Consider the following 22449-nt stretch of genomic DNA (forward strand, 5'->3'; position numbering starts at 1 on the left):
TAACGTTCCATGGTTTGGTTGCCATTAACATTCCACAGTTTGGTTGCCATTAACATTCCACAGCCTGCTTGCCATTAAGATTCCACAGTTTGCTTACCATTTACGTCCCAGAGTTTGGTTACCATTAACATTCCACAGTTTGGTTGCCATTAACATTCCACAGCCTGCTTGCCATTAAGGTTCCAAGGTTTGCTTACCATTAACATCCCAGAGTTTGGTTGCCATTGAATTTCCACACTTTGCTTGCCATTAACATTCCACAGCCTGCTTGCCATTAAGGTTCCAAGGTTCACTTACCATTAACATCCCAGAGTTTGGTTGCCATTAAAATTCCACAGTTTGGTTGCCACTAACATTCTATAGTTTGGTTGCCACAACTGTTCCATAGTTCTGCTGCCATTGCCTTTCCATAGTTCAATTACTATAATCATTCCAAGGTTTTGGGGAGGCCACTACTGGGATATCAATTAGAGAGAGGCTATGGATGTCAGGGTTGCATTGACATGTATACAGCGGTAACAGTCACTGCTCAGGAATAGTAACGTTTAACTACTACAATTCCATGTGTGCTGTCTGACAGACAGTATCAGGGCAAGTTACTTTTGCCTTATGAGATGGATAAATCTCACACAGATGACATGTCTAACACCCTTTCACATGACAAGTTACTTTCCATTCGGTTTTCAGTTGTAAGTAACGAATGCGTGGGCCTTCCACATGACCCTCTGGGTAAGATTCGTCTATGTTTTCTTAGTTCACCATTTGGAAAGGTCTATAACTAGACAACTAGATCCTTTTTTCTCCCAGTGCAACTTGGGCCAGATAGACCGTGTTTCCAGGCAAAATCCACATCCAAACGTACACAAGATTCCACTTGAAACATGTCTGACTGCTATGTGTATATTGCTTCGTCAAACTCCAAGTCAAACTCCAGGTCAAACTGACCTGAACATGTACAGATGACAAACAAAAAGTTTTTCATGATCCTGTTGAAGACTGGCAGTGCTGACATGATACATCAAAGGTCAAATTTCAGAGGTACAAGCTACTTCAGTGTCATCCCAAACTATACCTCTGCATTTTTCTGAACATCACATGAATCCCGCAGTTTCAACAAGCAGGTCCAGGAGAATAACACTCATTATATCACTGGTCATTCACCCAATCAGCCCACAGATGCTTTGCAGAAGAAAAATTATGATCGGCATGGTTATATCAGTTCCATGATATTTTTTTTTTTTTTTTGCATCGTTCAGTGGTCATGTAAATAAATACAGTTAATGTCTTCAAGGCATTGCTTTTAGCAAATCCCTCACATGCATGCCATCCCCTGAAAATCCCTGGGTCATGTCATTAAGTCTCAGACACTGTTGTAATGTCGGTGCAAATACGGTCCACAGGACCCACCATACTATGTACATAGCAAATATGGCTCGTACACACCACCATACATGAAGCCTAAATGTCTATGAAATATGTTAACAAAAATTCGCAAATCTGGGAATGAAGAGTTGTTACACTTCATGAAACTCTTACTCAACTCTTGCGATTCCCACATGAAAAATAAAAACTGTAATAAACAGTAAATACAGCAACATTATTATCTTTTTCAAATGATGCGACGCATCTACTCAGTTTGGGTAAATTCAGCCTTTGTGGAATTCGTAGGAAAATAGAGGAACTTTTTTTTTTAATATGTCAAGGTCACAGTCATTGGTTTTTCGGCAGATGCATAGTTGATATGTTTATCCGTCTATCCATGGCCATGTTCATGTTTTACGAGCAAAATTCCAGATTTGTCGATCAATTCCTGTGCAGGGCTTCATCTGCAGAGATTGTCCATCTATCGACACTTCCATGCACTTCTTTGTGTTAACGTGATATAAAGTGTTGTCCTGCACAAAAAGAACAAACATAAATGTCATTACAAAACTAAACTGATAACTTTCATTGACAAAAGAATTATTTATCTGATTGCATCATGCTGAGTTATCATAATGGCAATGGCCGTGAAGCCTGTCACCAATGTGGTCGCTGGGAGTTCAAATCCAGCTCATGCTGGCCTCTTTCCCAGTCATGGGAAGGTCTGCCAGCAGCCTGTGGATGGTTGTGTGTTTCTGCCCGGTTACCTCAATCTGTTACGCTGACTGTCCTCGTATAAATGAACTATTCTTGAGTACGGTGTGAAACACCAATCAGATACTAGTAAATAAATTTGATTGGTGCTGAACATGATACTCTTAAATATTTCACTTATGTGACAAGGGTCAGGTTTATGGGTGGAAAAAAATGGAGTTCCCAAAGTAAACCATCAACCTTCACCAAGTACCTAACAAACTCCCTGACTTAGGCCACAGCTAAACTACCAAGAGCTGGATTTGAACACTGCATGGAACTTACTGTTACACGTACAAACAATAAAGATCAAAACAGAACATGAATAACTGGACAATTGAAAAAGTGAACAAATGAAACAGTGATAAATTTACACTGATGTGTGAGTCAGAACAAACCCAACTGCACAGCACTATTCTCTTGTCAGTATAATTCAGGGGAGGTAACTGACCTCTCTGTATTGCCACTCCTGGTTGCCTTTCTGTCCATGACAGGGGTATATGAGAACATTGTCACCGCCTGCGTAGTCAATACAGCCATCGTCACGACGGATCTCAGAGTTTTTGCTCAACATCCAGAACTGTTGAAGAGAAGAAAAGACAATCAGCACAATCTAGGATATTCATCTGCTTGATGAGATATCTGTATACAGAATAGTGCATGATGAGATATCTGTATACGGAATAGTGCATGATGAGATATCTGTATACAGAACAGTGCTTGATGAGATATCTGAATACAGAACAGTGCTTGATGAGATATCTGAATACAGAACAGTGCTTGATGAGATATCTGTATACAGAACAGTGCTTGATGAGATATCTGAATACAGAATAGTGCATGATGAGATATCTGTATACAGAATAGTGCTTGATGAGATATCTGTATACAGAATAGTGCTTGATGAGATATCTGAATACAGAACAGTGCTTGATGAGATATCTGTATACAGAATAGTGCTTGATGAGATATCTGAATACAGAACAGTGCTTGATGAGATATCTGTATACAGAACAGTGCTTGATGAGATATCTGAATACAGAACAGTGCTTGATGAGATATCTGAATACAGAATAGTGCATGATGAGATATCTGTATACAGAATAGTGCTTGATGAGATATCTGTATACAGAATAGTGCTTGATGAGATATCTGTATACAGAATAGTGCATGATGAGATATCTGTATACAGAATAGTGCATGATGAGATATCTGTATACAGAATAGTGCTTGATGAGATATCTGAATACAGAACAGTGCTTGATGCTCTACTCAGAAATGTTTCACTTACTCTGTGGCAGACAAGTTTGTAAGTGTAGGAAACCGCAGTGCCAGGAGTAAATCTGCATCATATCTCTGTCCAGGTACCGGACAAATCTTCAGGCTGCAGCCATTCAAGCACTGACTGTGTACACATTATGGGAAGGCTCCTCTGTGTAGTTACAGTAACTGATTGGCACAATGGTTATGACATGGTTACGTCTTCACTGATGTACACGTATGTAGACATTATGAGAAAGTTGCTCAGGGTAGTTACCTGATTGCCACCTTGGTTATGACATGGCCACATCTTTACTGGTTTGTTCATATTATGAGAGTCAACGGCACTGTCCACACACATAGGTTTTGCCTTGCTTCTTATCTACGAAGAAAAAAAGCCCAAACAAATCTATTTTGAAACACTTTCCCAACAATGCTGACAGCCTTGATGCACAGATCTTTCAACATGTACTGCGACCAAAGGTTTTTTTCTTTACATTAGCTACAAATATAAAAACAGAAAAATAACTATAAACTGTGTTGCCAAAGTTTTACAAATAATGGTTTTCAATGCAAGTGCATGGCCAGGAATGTAAAACTGAGACAATTCCATTACACAAGTATGCAACCTAATTCTTCTAATTTTTGGCACAGATATTAGCAGTGCTGAAAGCAGAATATTATATTTATTTCCCAGCTTTTTTGGAAAAGTAAAGACATGAGTATGTTGTTGATTGACTAACTATGTGAAAAAGAAGAAACCAAATATTCCTGCTACATATACAGGGATGTTGGCTAAAAAGAGCAGACCAGGTGTCCCAAAATTTAGAAGAAAGAAAGTACTAGTACATGCTTTTAAAACCAATTTTAGAACTATTTCATATAAACAACATTTTCATTCATGGGAAAAAATGGACAAAACAGGTGGATTTCATGCAAAAAACCTTATTTTTTTCCAAAAAATGAAACACCCTCAAAATTTTCACTTCTTCAGAGATTGATGAAAATTTTGATGTACATGTATAGTATACATCAATTTTGTTTTCCTGGATTAAAACGACAAACATTTTAATAGTATTCGAGCTGAAATTGTCAAAATTAACACACATACCTATCTGACTTTGGCTACATTTGAAAATAGCTGTTAATAAAGGTATTTTGGCAAAGGGAATGTTGTAATAACTTCCCAGTGCCCATGGACTCACCTCTCCGGATGCTATAGACTCCCCGGGTATAAACAAATCTGGGTAGATGTTCTTCACAAACCAGTCAAAACTGTGACACTTCAGTCTCTCTCTTAAAGCTTTCCTCTCAGACACATCTCCGTAGTCACCCTGTTGGGACCAGAAAAAAAAAAACAAAAAACACTGCATGTACACTTACTGAAATATTCACCGTGTCTTGATTCAGTGGTGTTTTGCATGTGACTTCTGAACATGAGAACATTTACAGCGTAGCCGATATTATGGTGAAAAGGCTTTTGGCTGAGTGGAAGAAATTGAGATAAGCCTGTAAGATATTATAAGACCTTGTATTATTATGTTTATTTGATTGTTTTCTAATGCCATGCTCAATTAAGAATTTAACATTCATACAGGCTGATGACCAACTTTTTGGGTAGAGGAAACCTGACCGCTCAAAGAAAACCACCAACCTTTGGTAATAGGGAGGTGGGATATTTTATAATCCTGTAGGTGGCACTATAATGAAGCAGGGCCTTGACCCATTGTTATGTCAAAAACCTTGTAGCTGAACTTTCTACTGTTACCTCGTTCTGTCGTTACTGTAAGGTTATACTAATGAACTGGGAAATGAATGTCTGAGGTCAATACAATTATGTTGGAGTGCTACTGGCAATACTTACAAGCCCTCCTACATGTATGTGTGACAAATGTCATACCTATGGAAGGGAAATGGTCTCCAGAGAACAGCAATGGCATTGTGACAATCGGCAAATAGTCACAGGTAACCAGTGAAATACAGCCTCGTACTGCCCTAGCACCATGGCTTAAACAGAATTTATAGTTCACAAAAAGGCAGTGATGTTAACTGCAATTTCTTACAAGTCACTGGTCCAGAATTACTCAAAATGCTGTGTTGTCATCATAGTTAACATACAGAAACATTAAAACAATAGAAATTAGGGACCAGTCTTTGTGGAAGCTTAGTCCATCATAAGAATCCTCAATCACGATCAATTATATATTGTCACTGACAGACTCCTGGGATCAATGAAACCAGGATAATTCTGAACATTTCCTATCACAGAATGGAGCTGAATCCAGGACAAGCAACTTAACCACTCTGCCACAAGCTGCTCTCTGCGGATGCTGTGTCATGGATGCTGTGCCACAGATGCTGTGTCATGAGCTGTTCTCCGCAGATGCTGTGTCATGGATGCTGTGTCACAAATGCTATGTCATGGATGCTGTGCCATGGATGCCATGTCACGGATGCTGTGCCATGAGCTGTTCTCTGCAGATGTTGTGTCACGGATGCTGTGCCACAAATGCTATGTCACTTATGCTGTGTCACGGATGCTATGTCAAGCGCCTTTATAGTCAGTCACAACTAGATCCAAACACAGTGGTGAACAGCCACATGTATGTGTACTGGCCAAGCGCCACTTTCACAAAACTTTTTCACGTCATATTTCTTGTACTGTTAACTTTCTGCATTCTCTTGGTTTACATGAACAGGCCTTTAAATTCTACAGAGCTCTACACTCTGTAATGCCTTCTTGTTTTCATGCCACTTTTTCTTCTTTCTCAAGTACTCACCAAATCGTAGTTGAATCTTTCGTAGTAGTACTTTTTGAAGTCATCCATCCAGACCTCAGCCAATCGAATGGAGTTTTTCTTGACAACGTTGACGCCAGACTTCCACTTGTATGGTGAGCGCTTCCTGAAGATGTGACCTACATGTGAGCAGGGGATGATCTCCAGTGTGCCTCCACACATCCATACCTAGGGAACAGACAAGGTCAAAGGTCAAAGGTCAGAAAACAGGGAAGGTCACAGGACCGTAGGGGAACAAACAAGGACGGTGAGGGACCAAACAAGGACAGGGAGAAACAACAAGGTCAAGGGTACAAACACGGTCAAAGGTCAGGGGAACAAACAAGGTCAACGGTCAGGAAAACAAACACTGTCAAAGGTCAGGGGAACAACCATGGTCAAAGGCCATGCGAACAAACACTGCTAAAAGTCAGGAAAACAAACACGGTCAAAGGTCTGGGCAACAAATAAGGTCAAAGGTCAAGTAATAAACGTGGTCAAAATTCAGGTAAACACCTGTAGCTGTTAGTTTTCTTTGGAGTTCAGCATCACTTTTAACATTATTATGTTTTTATCTCCTTGATGAAAGGAGAGATCCATCATGCTTCCTTTCTGAAACTGCAGTCTAAGTGTACCAGACAAACATGTAGCACACCATCTATTTATTTATTTATTGTTGTACTGGAGAAATTCTTCCTTCATATCCACAGTACATTAATTTGGGCACACAATGCGTTGTCATCTTCAATCTATATTTGGGGGTACCCAAAATTTTTGCTCAGTTTTATACAGAGGTCACTATGAAATGAATCAACTAGCTTTATTTGGCTATCAACTTGTCAAGACAGGGAGGAGATATTTCACTTTAAATGCAGTGGAAACATAACTGATTAAAATACTCAAAGACACGCACTATTTTTTCTTTTTGCAATCCACAAGAATTGGGAATAATGCTTTGGCACCTAAACTGAGAATACCACATATAACACCGGGAAAGGCAGATTTACTTACCCTGAAGGAAAGCTCAAGGTTTTCCCCACCCCAGATGTCCATCCCTGGGTCGTAGGTTCCCAGATAGGTGAAGTATTCCCTACTGATGGAAAAGAGCCCACCTGCCATGGTTGGAGATCTGTAAACCAGCCACCAAAATCTCAAGTCAGTTCTGTATTCCAATAGCTTCAATGAAAATGTTTTTCTTTCATTTTTGAATTTCATTGTAATATTTCATTGATTCGACATATAAATGTTAGAAAAGGTACAGAGTCTATGGAGGAAGCTTCCAAATGTATATGCACTTCATTTAAATTTAAGTTATAAACCACTTTACATGTAATTACATTTAATGGAGAAAACACTGGGAACCAAGTGTTTAATTCATAATTTGCAGGAAATTTGGTTTGAAAATTGGCGTTCAACAAACAAGTATGAATTATTTTTTTCTTAAAACATAAACAAAATGGTGGTATTCATACAAAAGTAAGTGACATGTTAGATGCATGTGGGACTATGTGTGGAGTACAGTCTGAACTGTGAGTGGAAAACAGCCTGAACTGTGTGTGGAGTACAGTCTGAACTGTGAGTGGAAAACAGCCAGATCTGTGTGTGCAGAACGGTGAGAAATGTCAGTGGAAAACAGTCTCAGCTGTGAGTGGAAAACAGCCAGAACTGTGTGTGGAGAAAGGTGAGAAATGTGTGTGGAAAACAGTCTGAACTGTGTGTGGAGTACAGTCTGGACTGTGAGTGGAAAACAGCCAGAACTGTGTGTGGAGTACAGTCTGGACTGTGAGTGGAAAACAGCCAGAACTGTGTGTGGAGTACAGTCTGGACTGTGAGTGGAAAACAGCCAGATCTGTGTGTGCAGAACGGTGAGAAATGTCAGTGGAAAACAGTCTCAGCTGTGAGTGGAAAACAGCCAGATCTGTGTGTGCAGAACAGTGAGAAATGTAAGTGGAAAACAGTCTCAGCTGTGAGTGGAAAACAGCCAGATCTGTGTGTGCAGAACGGTGAGAAATGTAAGTGGAAAACAGTCTCAGCTGTGAGTGGAAAACAGCCAGAACTGTGTGTGGAAAACAGTCTGAACTGTGTGTGGAGTACAGTCTGGACTGTGAGTGGAAAACAGCCAGAACTGTGTGTGGAGTACAGTCTGGACTGTGAGTGGAAAACAGCCAGAACTGTGTGTGGAAAACGGTGAGAAATGTGTGTGGAAAACAGTCTGAACTGTGAGTGGAAAACAGTCTGAACTGTGTGTGGAGTACAGTCTGGGCTGTGTGTGAAGAACAGTGAGAAATGTGTGTGGAAAACAGTCTGAACTGCAAGTGGAGTACAGCCTGGACTGTGAGTGGAAAACAGCCAGAACTGTGTGTGGAGAATGGTGAGAAATGTTTGTGGAAAACTGTCTGAACTGTGAGTGTGGAAAATGACAAGAACTATGTCTGGAACAGTGAGAACTGTGTGTGAAACACAATCAGAACTGTATGTGGAAAACAGTGAGAAATGTGTGTGTGAATAACAGTGAGAAGAGTAGGACGTGAGTGGCAAAAATAGTCAGAGCTGTATGTGGAAAACAGTCAGAACTGTATGAGGACAACAACAAGAACTATATGTGGAAAACAGTCAGAACTGTATAAAAACAGTCAGAACTGTATAGAAAACAGTCAGAACTGTATGCGGAAAACAGTCAGAAATGCAAAGAAAATAGTCAGAAATGTGATTGGAGAACAGTAAAAAGCATGTATGGAAATGAATAGGATGTGTGTGGAATACAGTCAGAACTGTTTGTGGAAAACAGCAAGAACTATATGTGGAAAACAATCAGAACTTTATGTGGAAAACAGCAAGAACTATATGTGGAAAACAATCAGAACTGTATGTGGAAAACAGTCAGAAGTGTATAGAAAACAGTCAGAAATGTGAATGGAGAACAGCAAGAAGCATGTATGGAAATGAGTAGAATGTGTGTGGGGTACAGTCAGAACTGTGTGTGGAAAACAGCAAGAACTATATGTGGAAAACAATCAGAACTGTATGTGGAAAACAGCAAGAACTATATGTGGAAAACAATCAGAACTGTGTGTGGAAAACAGTCTGAACTGTGAGTGGAGTACAGTCTGAACTGTGAGTGGAGTACAGTCTGAACTGTGTGTGGAGAATGGTGAGAAATGTGTGTGGAAAACAGTCTGAACTGTGAGTGTGGGAAATGACCAGAACTATGTCTGGAACAGTGAGAACTGTGTGTGAAACACAATCAGAACTGTATGTGGAAAACAGTGAGAAATGTGTGTGTGAATAACAGTGAGAAGAGTAGGACGTGAGTGGCAAAAATAGTCAGAGCTGTATGTGGAAAACAGTCAGAACTGTATGAGGACAACAACAAGAACTATATGTGGAAAACAGTCAGAACTGTATAGAAAACAGTCAGAAATGTCAGTGGAGAACAGTAAAAAGCATGTATGGAAATGAGTAGGATGTGTGTGGGAAACAGTCAGAAACTGCGTGTGGAAAACAGAGTTGTATGTAGAAACAGTCAGAACTGTATAGAAAACAGTCAGAAATGTGAGTGGAGAACAGTAAAAAGCATGTATGGAAATGAGTAGGATGTGTGTGGCAAACAGTCAGAAACTGTGTGTGGAAAACAGAGTTGTATGTAGAAACAGTCAGAACTGTATAGAAAACAGTCAGAAATGTGAGTGGAGAACAGCAAGAACTATATGTGGAAAACGATCAGAACTGTATGTGGAAAACAGTCAGAACTGTATAGAAAACAGTCAGAAATGTGAGTGGAGAACAGTAAAAAGGATGTATGGAAATGAGTAGGATGTGTGTGGGAAACAGTCAGAAACTGTGTGTGGAAAACAGTCAGAACTGTATAGAAAACAGTCAGAAATGTGAGTGGAGAACAGTAAAAAGGATGTATGGAAATGAGTAGGATGTGTGTGGGAAACAGTCAGAAACTGTGTGTGGAAAACAGTCAGAACTGTATAGAAAACAGTCAGAAATGTGAGTGGAGAACAGTAAAAAGGATGTATGGAAATGAGTAGGATGTGTGTGGGAAACAGTCAGAAACTGTGTGTGGAAAACAGTCAGAACTGTATAGAAAACAGTCAGAAATGTGAGTGGAGAACAGTAAAAAGGATGTATGGGAATGAGTAGGATGTGTGTGGGAAACAGTCAGAAACTGTGTGTGGAAAACAGTCAGAACTGTATAGAAAACAGTCAGAAATGTGAATGGAAAACAGCAAAAAAGCATGTATGGAAATGAGTAGGATGTCTGTGAAAAAACAGTGAGAACTATGCGTGGAATACGGCCACAACCGTGAGTGGAAAACAGTCAGAATTATGCGCAAAAAAGCTGGAAAATATGCAGCAAGTTTTTCAAGAAGCTCTATCTATTCCTTCTTTTTTACAGGTTACATCTATTAAAGCTAACCATAAATTGCCCATGGAAATGGAATTTTATTTAACCAAACCTTCCCACACGTGAATTACTGCCCATGATCCAGTAGGGTCAAACTCATTCCACAACCCAAACCGCGGAACACAGATGGAGAGGTGAAGTTCACAGAGGGTTCCATCTCAGTTTAAAATCCAACCCACCAAACAGATATCACACATGGAGAGGTAACTTTCACAGAGGATCCCACTGAGTTCAAAATCCAACCCACCAAACAGATATCACACATGGAGAGGTAACTTTCACAGAGGATCCCACTGAGTTTAAAATCCAACCCACCAAACAGATATCACACATGGAGAGGTAACTTTCACAGAGGATCCCACTGAGTTCAAAATCCAACCCACCAAACAGATATCACACATGGAGAGGTAACTTTCACAGAGGGTCCCACTGAGTTCAAAATCCAACCCTCTAAACAGATACATATACCACAAGTGAAGAGGTGAAGAGGTGAAGTTCACAGAGGGTCCCCAGTGAGTTCAAACCTCCGTAGATACCACAAATGGAAGGGTTAAGTTCACAGATTTAGAGTCCCACCGAGTTCAAAACTCAAACCTCCAAACAGATACATACACAAAACATGGAAGAGCAACTTCACAGAGGGTCCCAGTGAGTTCAAACCTCCGAACAGATACCACAAATGGAAGGGTTAAGTTCACAGATTTAGACAGTCCCACCGAGTTCAAAACTCAAACCTCCAAACAGATACATATACAAAACATGGAGGAGCAACATCACAGAGGGTCCCAGTGAGTTCAAACCTCCGAACAGATACCACAAATGGAAAGGTAAAGTTCACAGTGGGTCCCAGTCATTTCACAACCAAAACTTTATCCCCACCATCGGGGAGGAAAATTCACAGAAGGAATGACAGGAGACAGGAATCATTTCACCACAACAATACACGAGACACAAAACTTTTAACAACAATCAACCCGTTCAAACAAAGGTGCATAATGGGTGCCAACTAAACTAAACACACATCCATCAAATACTTCTGGAGCACTGTATAGACCTGATCAAAACTAGCTTTATACATACACCGCATATAAGCACTGTGTGCTACAATAAATCTTAGAAGTGTCTTTTTTTGGCAGACATGTTCATTTATGCACCGAGTACATAAAGCATTACATGTATGTATTCAGTATATCTCAATATGAGAATATAAAAACATTCTTAACCACATGCACACATGTTTACAACTTCTCAAGTCAATGCAAGTACGACACTAAACCCCAATCACTCACTCACTCTCAAGACAATGGGGCATGGGTGTTACTTGTTGTGGCTCACCCACAGTTCAAGGACAGAACTGTGCATGTTTACTTTGGAAGACAGTATTAGTACAGTTAGTAATGTCATTAAATCATGCTATAATTATAATATAAGTTTGCGGTAAGATACATGTATACTGATCATGCTACCTAAGTGCTCACACCAAGATGGCCACATCTATAAAGTACAGGACAGGATGTATGATACAACAACGACAACAGTGACCATGACAACAGCAAAGCTTCTACTAAAGGAGGTTTTCGTATGAAACAATACAGAGTGGAAACTAGAGACCTTCACAAGCGACAACAGTCAAGGGAGAGAACTGCAGCTGGAAAAACCCCTGCACATTTTACTGCACTTCTGTGATTCACCATTTGCTTATTCACAAGTACCTGATTGGTGTTATGCGGTGTATATATGCCCTACAAGAATATGCCCATCATACATGACGCGTACAGTTCATTGTATCACAGGCCATCTGAGCCTGGGACAAACTCGGCGCAAACATGAAACACCAGTGATCAAGGGGTACACCTCACTGTTCAAGGTGCAATCTCAGTGATCAAGGGATAACCTCAGTGATCAAGGGATAACCTCAGTAATCTATAAACAATATCATTGATCAAGAGGAACCTCAGTGATCAGGAACCTCACTGATCACGAGCCTCACTTCCGTGATTAAGGGGTAACATTCGTGAACAAGGGATAAACTCCTCAGCGATCAAGGGGCAAACTCAGTGATCCAGAGATGGCTTTTCAGAAAAACAGTGGGACAGACGTTCGCGAATTTGTATTGCAGGATAACTATTAAAACTCTATTCAAATAAAACTTGTTCACAGTTGTGGTTCTAGGTTTCTTCTATTTAGTGGAAAGTTGCTCAAAAGTGCAGCAAACTATGCAGAATTGTTATCGCCAGCTCCAGGGTTAAGCAACCAAATAAAAGGAGGGGGGGATCAGGGGAGAGAACTGTGCTAGATATACACATACTCCACAGGGGAGATTGGATTTGTCCGTTTAGCCTTGGTGTAATCAGGAATGGGCATCCAGTTAAACTGTAGGTTCCAGTCAAAACGGCCAACATGCACCATCGACGCTGAGAAAGATTGGAAGTAGAAGTTTTCTGCGCTAATCTGGTCGATGACTGGACACACCACATGGGTTTTATTCTCACCAATACGGTGCAAGAGAGGCTCCAACCAACCTGCGGCAAAGACATTCAGCAATGGCTAAATCAACAAGCAAATCACATGCTCACATTATACTAACCTGCAGGCAAAGACATTCGGCAAAAGCTAAATAAAACAGAAAAACACATGCAGCTCACATGATCATAAAAACCTGAGGTAAAGACATTGGGCAAATGCTAAGTCAACAACCAAAACCCATGCTCACATTTTACCAGTCTGTGGTAAAGACATTCAGCAAACTTCAGTCAGTGTGCCAATATCACATGCTCAAACCACCTTGTGGTAAAGACACTCAGAAAGCATACATGTAAATCAGTTAGCAAATCACATGCTCACACACACACACAGATAAGGTCATCCCGCCAGAACACACTTGTCATGATGGTCACTTACTAACGTGTTACTCTGGTATATAGTACGTACACCGCATCTTCACATACACCCTGAGGTTAATATACACTTCATCATCACCACAAAAAAACCAGCTGCCCTAAATGACCTAAACTTTTGCTCACAAAGGTGCATTTTTGGAGGCAAATAAATGTCACAAAATATTACTTTTGGTGCTGAAACTTACAATTTTCTAGTAGAATATCATCCCATGTTCTGAACAAACCTTAAAACACCTTTCCAAAAACAACAGAACTCTCAGAATCAGGAAAAATGGGCAAGTTAGTCATGGACGAAATTTATGCTCAGTTAGGGTCAGTTTTCTACATTAGAACACGTACAGATGTCAAATACATTTTAATACATGTAAGAAACTGGTTCTCCAGGACTACTGTCACAGTGTGTTTTCAGTTTTATCCTTCAATATAAATTTTTCATTGAACAAACCGTCTGGAATTTCTGAAACAGATGGTATGACACATTATCTTCATTTGGTGACATATTCATCATTTTCCAAAACTAAAACGACTCTTCATGATACCTGCTTCGTGATACATGTATCATTTTGATCTTCTAGCTTTCGATATACATTATAGGCAATTTATGATTGCATTTTTTGTCTGCATGGAACCACTTTGTAGTCTGACACATTTATGCTGTTATCTTCATGTATGTACGCAGATTAAATGCATCTGTTTTGGCCTATTGACAATTTGATGCTCTCTTTACTGTTATCATTGGTGCACCCTAGAATAACCTATAATCAGTTTTCAGTTCATCATTGAGGTATACTGTAGTAGGTTTTTTCTTTGTAAACACCTTCAACATTCAAACAGGTCTCAAGCAGAAACAAATTTTTCCCATCAACAAAAGGATAGGTCCAAGAGGAGAAACTCTTCAGAGAAAACAAAACAAGGGAGACAACTTTTCCAGCTCCTACATGTATCTTTTTGAATTTGATTAATCCAATTTAGCGGACTATTAAAATTTACAACTGTATCTGTAGTCGGAGCAGAGGTGGTTTCAACTACAAACCTACAATATTTTGAGCATGATCAGATTAACAAAAGACGTATGCACAGTATATCAAAATTATGACAAATATGTTTTACAAACATACCTACTCTACAAAAACAACACGAGACGTGCAAGTAGACTAAGGACAAGAACGTTAAAGATGCTAGAAAGTTAAATGTAATTAGGAAGACAAAATTAGAAAGTTAGTCTACTGTATTATACCTCTGAGAAACTTCACATCTAAGTGAGCCATCAATCAGACTGCAGTCAATTAGCACCGGGGAAAATATCCGGTGTGGCTGAATATTTCATAATGATCCACGGGTTTTACGCTGGTTTAGAGAAAGTCGAGATTTAGGCACGCATTTTGAGGTCAAAACTGACGAAGAAAAGGATATTTGTCTTTGTGGAATAAAGAGATTGATGAACAACCCATGCAGCTACATGTAGGCTGGAGCAAAACTTAGAGGTGAGCATTCAAGCTTCCACAGAAATCCTTCCAAAGCCAAGACGAAAGGGACGGGAGAGTCCTTGCTCAATCGAGATAAATACGCCTTTCAGAGACATGTCACAAGAGGCCATTCTGTGTCAACACATATTTTACCTTTCTAGGATCAGCAACCTGATCTCTACACACGCAGTTTTCTACATGTACCAATGGGATTTTGTAACAGCTAACTTTCAACAGTTATGTTCATAAAATCCTGACACATGTACAAAGCGTTGGTGATTTTGACGATAAGGAATTTGCAAGATCCCATAAAGATTCCCTAGAAATTTAATGCTTATAATTCAAACTGAATCCACATAAATCAAATCAGACACGTTATAATATAGTTACGTGTATATACATATATGGATTCAAACTGCCTTATACATGTTATACACACAGACATCTTTGTGTTACCCTAACTTGTATTAAGACATATACAATCCAAAATCTAACAACTTACTATCTACATGTGTGTTTCTCTCTCACTCCGTCCAAAGTTCAATACTTCAAATGCAGATATATTTCAACCGGTTACCATGTGAGATGCACACAAATGAAAAACACAAAGATCATGCATATATCTAGAGATTATATTCAAAGTTCTGGCTAATATGAAAATGTAAAACTAACACTTGCATCTTGAGCTACAATGGATCCTTATTTCTTCAATGTACTGTATTTCACCAAAAGTTTCGTACATGTAGCAAAATTTAATTTAAAATTAAATATTAAATTTCTATTTAACAATTTGTGCACTTTCACAGGCACATAAAGGCCTTAAAATGCTACTCTAGATGCCATCACTTAAGCTCTTCTGATAAGCACTTCATCAAAGTTTAGAAGAAGAAAAAAAAAACCTCTTTATAATAAGGTGGTCCTATACGGTGGATAATTCAGGGTCAAAGAAAATATGTCAGTTGAGAAGTGCTAACTTCAGGTGAATTACAGTAGACTGCTGAATGCTGGACCTTGTCTCATCTAGAACTACTGACCCTCTGTGGTATCACCCTACACCCTCTATCTCCTCAACCTGACTCAAAACTGATGCCTATATATCTTTATATTTTCAATGAAGCAATTAAAAGCCTCAAATGTAGAGGAAAAATCTGAAGACATAGTGAGAATTCAGAAATCCGTCCCTGTAATGTGAAGCCGTTGCACGCAGTCCTAACGTAATGAGCAACGACTGGCATCAGGAATGATACAACTTGTCTGAACAGACAACTAATGCTACAAATGCTATCATTCTCCATTATGTCTACACACTACTGTATAAATATCATTAAAAAAGTACTGGACCATTAATCTAAGATATTATACACAGTACATTCACAATGATGCACCAAAACTGCTTTGTTCCTTTGTCAACTCCACATTGAATAAAGTCTGAGCGCTTCCTGCTCAACTTCATATCACCATGATAAAGGCAAATTATTTACAACCTTTGACTACCATCCACACCACCACCAGCATTCTGGCACTGAGGTCCCATGATAAGTTTGGGCTAATTCAGACCTGCCTGACCACAGATGGACAGTTTAGCCAGACAATAATAACGATTAATAACAACACAAATAAGGTTCTTAATTAGGGTGGTTCAACCACCCTAATTCATTAGATGTATGAGTAACTTTCCACCCATGATAAACCCCAATATGAATCTCCACTCGATGTTTCCCATCAAATGCAATAATTAGGAGCCATTTAACAAGGTCATATGGATAACAATTTTTATTTATTCTGCAAGCAAAGTACCTGTATCCAGACGCCAACACCATCCATCATGCTTTTGCTTTACCCAAACACAGCTTCTGGGGTAAGCTGAAGTTGTTGCAAATATAACTTCAATGTGCTATCAACCTTAACTTTTAAATGCCACTAAATGATGCCACACACATCAACTTTTAAATGCCACTGAAAGACACATAACTTCAATGTACTATCAACCTTAACTTCTAAATGCCACTAAAAGATGCCACACACCTCAACCTTAAAATGCTGCTGAAAGAAGCCACCCACATCTACTTTTAAATCCCCATTGAAGGACATATATAACTTCATTATGCTGTCAACCTCAACTTTTAAATGCCATTGAAAGATGCCACCTACCTCAACTTTTAAATGCCATTGAAAGATGTCACCTACCTCAACTTTTAAACGCCACTGAAAGATGCCGCCTACCTCAACTTTTGAACGCCACAGAAAGATGTCACAGAAAGGCGCCACCCACATCAGCTTTTAAATGTCAATGGACATTTAAATGCAACCCACATCAGCTTTTAAACGCCACTGAAAGATGCCATCTACCTCAAATTTTAAACGCCACAGAAAGATGCCACAGAAAGGCGCCACCCACATCAGCTTTTAAATGTCAATGGACATTTAAATGCGACCCACATCAACTTTTAAACGCCACTGAAAGATGCCACCTACCTCAAATTTTAAACGCCACTGAAAGATGCCACAGAAAGGCGCCACCCACATCAGCTTTTAAATGTCAATGGACATTTAAATGCGACCCACATCAACTTTTAAACGCCACTGAAAGATGCCACCTACCTCAAATTTTAAACGCCACTGAAAGATGCCACAGAAAGGCACCACCCACATCAGCTTTTAAATGTCAATGGACATTTAAATGCCACCCACATCAGCTTTTAAATGCCACTGAATGACCATATCCTCATCAACTTGTAACTGCCACTGGTGTTCCAAGAACACCACCCACCTCACCACCAGTCTGAGACAGATTATTCCCCCTGCAACTGTCATATGACTAGTGCATGCCTGCTGTTTTAAACAGAGCCCCAAAAGTAACAACTACAACACCAGGAAAGCTGAAGGCCTTGTGCCTGCATGGATATGTCAATGAAAATTGTACATGTGATGATTTAGATGGGTGAAAATGTCTTGGTCCCTTGGTGTGCTAGTTCTGTTTTGAACACGAGACATGCACACACATGCTTCATTTTTTTTGTCGTCACATGTATTTGTAAGAGACAAAGAAAGCTGGCTATGATTTGTACACATCTCCAGTGTGATAGCTCTACCTGACAGGTAAGATATCAAGGCCTCTGCGACTCCGCTCGTACTCGGGAATGGCATGCCAGTTAAACTGAAGGTTCCAGTCGAAGCCTCCGACACTGGTGCTGCGTGCACTTCCATACTGGAACTTAAACGTGTCGTCCTCGATCACATCAATCACTGGACACACCACATTTGACTTGTTCCGACCAATCCGGTCGAGCAGTGGCTCTAGCCAGCCTAAAAATCAACCACTCAGCATGAAGTTTCACAGGAAAATTTGCATAATTCTTAACATCATGCTGTTTCTGGAGAGAATCTGTACTGTCTTCACATATGGCTTGAGGAATTCTAAAGATTCATAAATACTTATTTATACATTTATTAGATTGATCTGGATTTTAGGATGTGAGCATCAACTCAAGAATCTTTCACTTAAATATACATGTATACGAAGGTGGTGAGCATTGCAGGTGGAGGAAACAGGGGTACCTGGAATAAAGTGACAAACATTAGCATGAGGCCCACCAACCTCTTACTGTCATTCATACTCTATAAACAATGAGAGAGGTGTCCGCAGTAAGCCACAGCCCGATGCCTGACAAAACATTTTTACTTAGAGCTCCAGATGAAACAGCACAAGCTGGATTTGATCATGTAACCTCATTGTTCATTGCTTTAACATTGTGGGCCATCCAAGCCCCTCCTCTCCCTCCCCCCCCCCCCCCCCCAACATTAATAAGCATGTTCATGAGTAAGCAGCATAATAATTAAGATAAACACACACAAAACATGAATTTAATATTTTAGGCTGTCATATATACAGAAACTCATTTGTCAATAAAGCAGGAAGTCCTAGTCAACCCAGAGATTTTTTGCACTAATTAATTAATGTTAAATTTGATAGGAAAGAATTCCCGACTAAATGGTGATTAACACATCTTCCACACACATACGCAGAATTTAACACTTACTACAATAAGCTGACTAAGAAGTAGGCGCAGAACAAATTGTTTTAACGACAACTAGCTATGCTTTAAACTCTGATACAATGTTATAAGTATATACAGATTATTTATCCACACCATGTGGGCACAGCATTATTTCCCTCACCTTTAACTCAACTTCTTTCACTCATCATTTATGCCACTGTAATTCAAAGTTATTTGTTTATGTCAATGGTGTTTGTTCGAAAATATTTTATCCATACAACATCAGCCAGCTACGTGGTGGAAGTAAACTGAGCAGAGCCACGATCATCCGCAGGTTGCTGGCAGATCTTCCCATGTATCATCAGAGGGGAAGCCATCATGAGCTGGACTTGAACTCACAGTGATCACATTGGTGCGCTGGGCTAGTCATGAAAGCACCTACCAACTGTAACTGTCGAAGTGTATATGCAATTTACCTCTACATTAAACTCTGATCTCCTTTTAAAGATAGACATTTTAAGCGTAATTAAAACTTAATACAAGGCCCCTTATAGAAGGAAGAAAGGACTTTTCTTTATTCTAGGTAACTTATTAATTGCTCGGACATACCTTCAGCACATTCACAGTGAGAATCCAGGTAAGTAAGCACCTGCCCTGTGGCCACGGAGTACCCCAGGAGACGTGCCCTAATTAAGCCCTCTCTCTGCTTGGTCCGCACGACCTTTACCTTGCCCAACTTGGCTATGTAGTCCTCCAGTGGCTTCTGCAGGTGTTCTAGAAAATAAAAACCATCAACATGTATCACGTATCAAGTCGTATTTCCTGCTTAATAAGACTGGATGTAAATTTACTTAGGCAACTATTCAAAATACATTGTACATTCGTTGGACATAACATTAAATTTTTCTCTTTAATGTTAATTTTTTCAAAATCCCAATCTTATTTAGTAGTCACATCAATATTCTCCAGTTTATCTGACAGGGTTAGGAGACACCCAACAATGCATGTTTAAAAGACAGCCTTATTTATTAATTCCATGTGCCATAAAGACTGAGGTCAGTTTGGTCATTTGACAAAAAAATTAAATTGCATTAGAGTTTTCCTGAGCTTTTACTTCGCCTTTAACATCGTACCTTTAAGGCTTTTACCAGTCTTTCTGGCAAGACACTCCATAGTACAGACAATAATTCAAGCGATACGTAGCCTATCCCAACATCATCAATGTTAAAGCTCAGCTCAGAAAATACAGTACCAAAGTCTGAGCTTTTATCCAATATGCTAATACTGTTATTTCAGCTTTGTATTAGTAACAGGATTACGGGACATGTGTACAAACTCACCCATGTCTGAGAAGTCATCGACTAAGATGATCTCCTTCAAAAGGTGTGGCGGAGAGCGGTCAATAATACTGTGCACTGTCCTCAGCAGCACTGTAAAGGCCTCGTTGTGGAAACACACGATTACGCTGGTATCGGGTAAATTGTCACTGTACTTCACGTCTTTACATCTATGGGAAAAAACGGACATGTATGTCACATCAAAGGTTTCTACACATTGTATTGAAGATTTTCAAAAAAAAAAGGTCCAAAAGTTCATATACATATACTGTAATTCTTCAGCCTTTTCGTATGATTGCAATGTGTTTATTCAAATATATTCTGAAGGCAATATTCTGTGAAGACTGATGATTTACTTTTTGTGAAGCTCCAATACTGGCCAATCCAACCAATGCCGTTATGTCTCAAAAATCAAATAACAAATAGGTATAAGCTTCGCTGAAAGTTGCTCTTTCATATGCGAAAAGGTCGAAGGAAATAGGGTAGTGCTCATTGCAAATTTACTGTCAAAAACACTCCACATTGATCATGTTTAGAATCACCTTAAATGACCATAAATTTCGTCAATGACCAACTTGTGCATATTTCCTGATTCCGAAAGTTCTACTGATTTTGGAAAGGTGTTCTGAGGTTTTCTTGGAACATGGGATGATATTCAACTGGAAAATTTTAAGTTTCAACACCAAAAGTAACATTCTGTGACACATATTTGCCTCTAAAAATGCAGTTTAGAGGGTGAAATTTTGGGTCATTTAGGGTAAATTCCTAGCAATATATCAAAAGTTCATATCAATGTCTGCATGCAGAAAATGAGCCATTTATCAACTGAAAGTCACAAACTCTCTCAAAAATTCAGACATTTCAGGTCTGCTAAATGGAAGGATACAAATAAACTTGAATGGACATTTACAAACTAACACAAACTGTACAACCACCACATGTAAATAAGTACTTCAACTTGCAAACCTCAAAAATTACAACCGTGACTCTACAGTAAATACAACTTTACATTCATACAATATGCAAACTATCTGTAAAAAATTGTCGGCCTTTGTGCATGAAAAAGAATTTTATATGAACAAGTTTTCACAAGCTAATTTTTTTTAGCTTCAAAATTGTTTTAAAAAAGAGAATCAAAAATACATGAATAATACAAAGACACAACACTGTAAAAAAGTTTTGTCAGTTTCATGACAGCAGCATGCAAGCATGGTTTTTTTGCCAGACACTGTTTTGCAGACAAAAACTTGGCCATATGCCAGCTGGAGACTGAAACTCATTTCTTTCAATCCACTTCATAATAATGAGCATATTCCAGGTACCACATAATACATAAGTGAGTGCTTGGGATTTTTAACCTCGTACTTAACAATTACTCAGTCATATGATGACAAAGGAATCCTTAGAGTGCATGTAATATGCCTCCTTGTTGCAGGGCAGATTCCACCACTCTTTTATCTAGTGCTGCTTCACTGAAACGCCTTACCCAAGGCAAGTAAGCTGCCCTGCTCGAGCCATTATACTGACATGGGTCAACCAGTCATTGCACGATCCCCTTCATGCTGAATGCCAAGTGAGGAAATTACAGCTTCCTCTTTTAAAGCCTTAGGTGTGACTCGATCCAGGATTGACCCTGGGTTTACTACTCTCAAACCGGACGATCTACCAACTATGCTATCGGGGCCGGTGTCACACAATATATGATGTGGACAAACTTGACAGAGTCAGAGTATGAGCATGTATGTATGTCTACATGAGGCCTTCATTCAATGTATGGTTTTTAGACATACAGCATAGACAGAAAACAAGAGCAGCTGACAAAAGGTTACACGTAACAGGTGAAATATGGCCTCTTGTCAGTTTACCTCAGTTAGGCCTGTTTTATAACCCTCCAAAAATAGGACCCTCTTCTAAAGTTCACATAGACCATTAGAGGACAGTAGTAAGACCACAGAGCTTTATCATCAACCAAGAAAATAAAACAACAACTGGGTAACGGAACCATCCAACAAATAATTTTTTTAAGAATAAAGGAGTATACCTGAATGCTATCTGGAAGCAGTGTCATATATTGTTTCAAATGCAAACAAGTGCAACCAGACAACTAAAGGAATTTGTTATTTGAACAACCAATTATCATTTCATATGATGCAGCCATACAGCCACGTGCAATATTTTTGTT

The 22449-nt window shown here is 39.3% G+C and overlaps 1 protein-coding gene across 2 annotated transcripts in view; it reads right to left on the bottom strand.

Moving 5' to 3' along the window:
* Nucleotides 1-928: 928 nt before the first annotated feature.
* LOC135477519 (polypeptide N-acetylgalactosaminyltransferase 5-like) overlaps nucleotides 929-22449 on the bottom strand; it is a 94332-nt gene continuing 72811 nt past the window's right edge. Inside the window, exons 5-13 of one of the 2 annotated variants that reach the window (XM_064757654.1) lie at nucleotides 20271-20437; nucleotides 19540-19704; nucleotides 12875-13088; nucleotides 7164-7281; nucleotides 6156-6341; nucleotides 4581-4709; nucleotides 3653-3757; nucleotides 2567-2695; nucleotides 929-1895 (exon numbers count right to left, since the gene is read on the bottom strand). In XM_064757654.1, coding sequence (XP_064613724.1) covers nucleotides 1770-1895; nucleotides 2567-2695; nucleotides 3653-3757; nucleotides 4581-4709; nucleotides 6156-6341; nucleotides 7164-7281; nucleotides 12875-13088; nucleotides 19540-19704; nucleotides 20271-20437 — 1339 coding nt within the window. In that variant the 3' untranslated portion in view covers nucleotides 929-1769. Of the gene's footprint in view, nucleotides 1896-2566; nucleotides 2696-3652; nucleotides 3758-4580; nucleotides 4710-6155; nucleotides 6342-7163; nucleotides 7282-12874; nucleotides 13089-18024; nucleotides 18239-19539; nucleotides 19705-20270; nucleotides 20438-22449 lie in introns of both variants that reach the window. The other variant, XM_064757653.1, reaches the window with a different exon arrangement.

This window comes from Liolophura sinensis, chromosome 11 (assembly GCF_032854445.1).
Source record: "Liolophura sinensis isolate JHLJ2023 chromosome 11, CUHK_Ljap_v2, whole genome shotgun sequence".
NCBI classification, from domain to species: domain Eukaryota; kingdom Metazoa; phylum Mollusca; class Polyplacophora; order Chitonida; family Chitonidae; genus Liolophura; species Liolophura sinensis.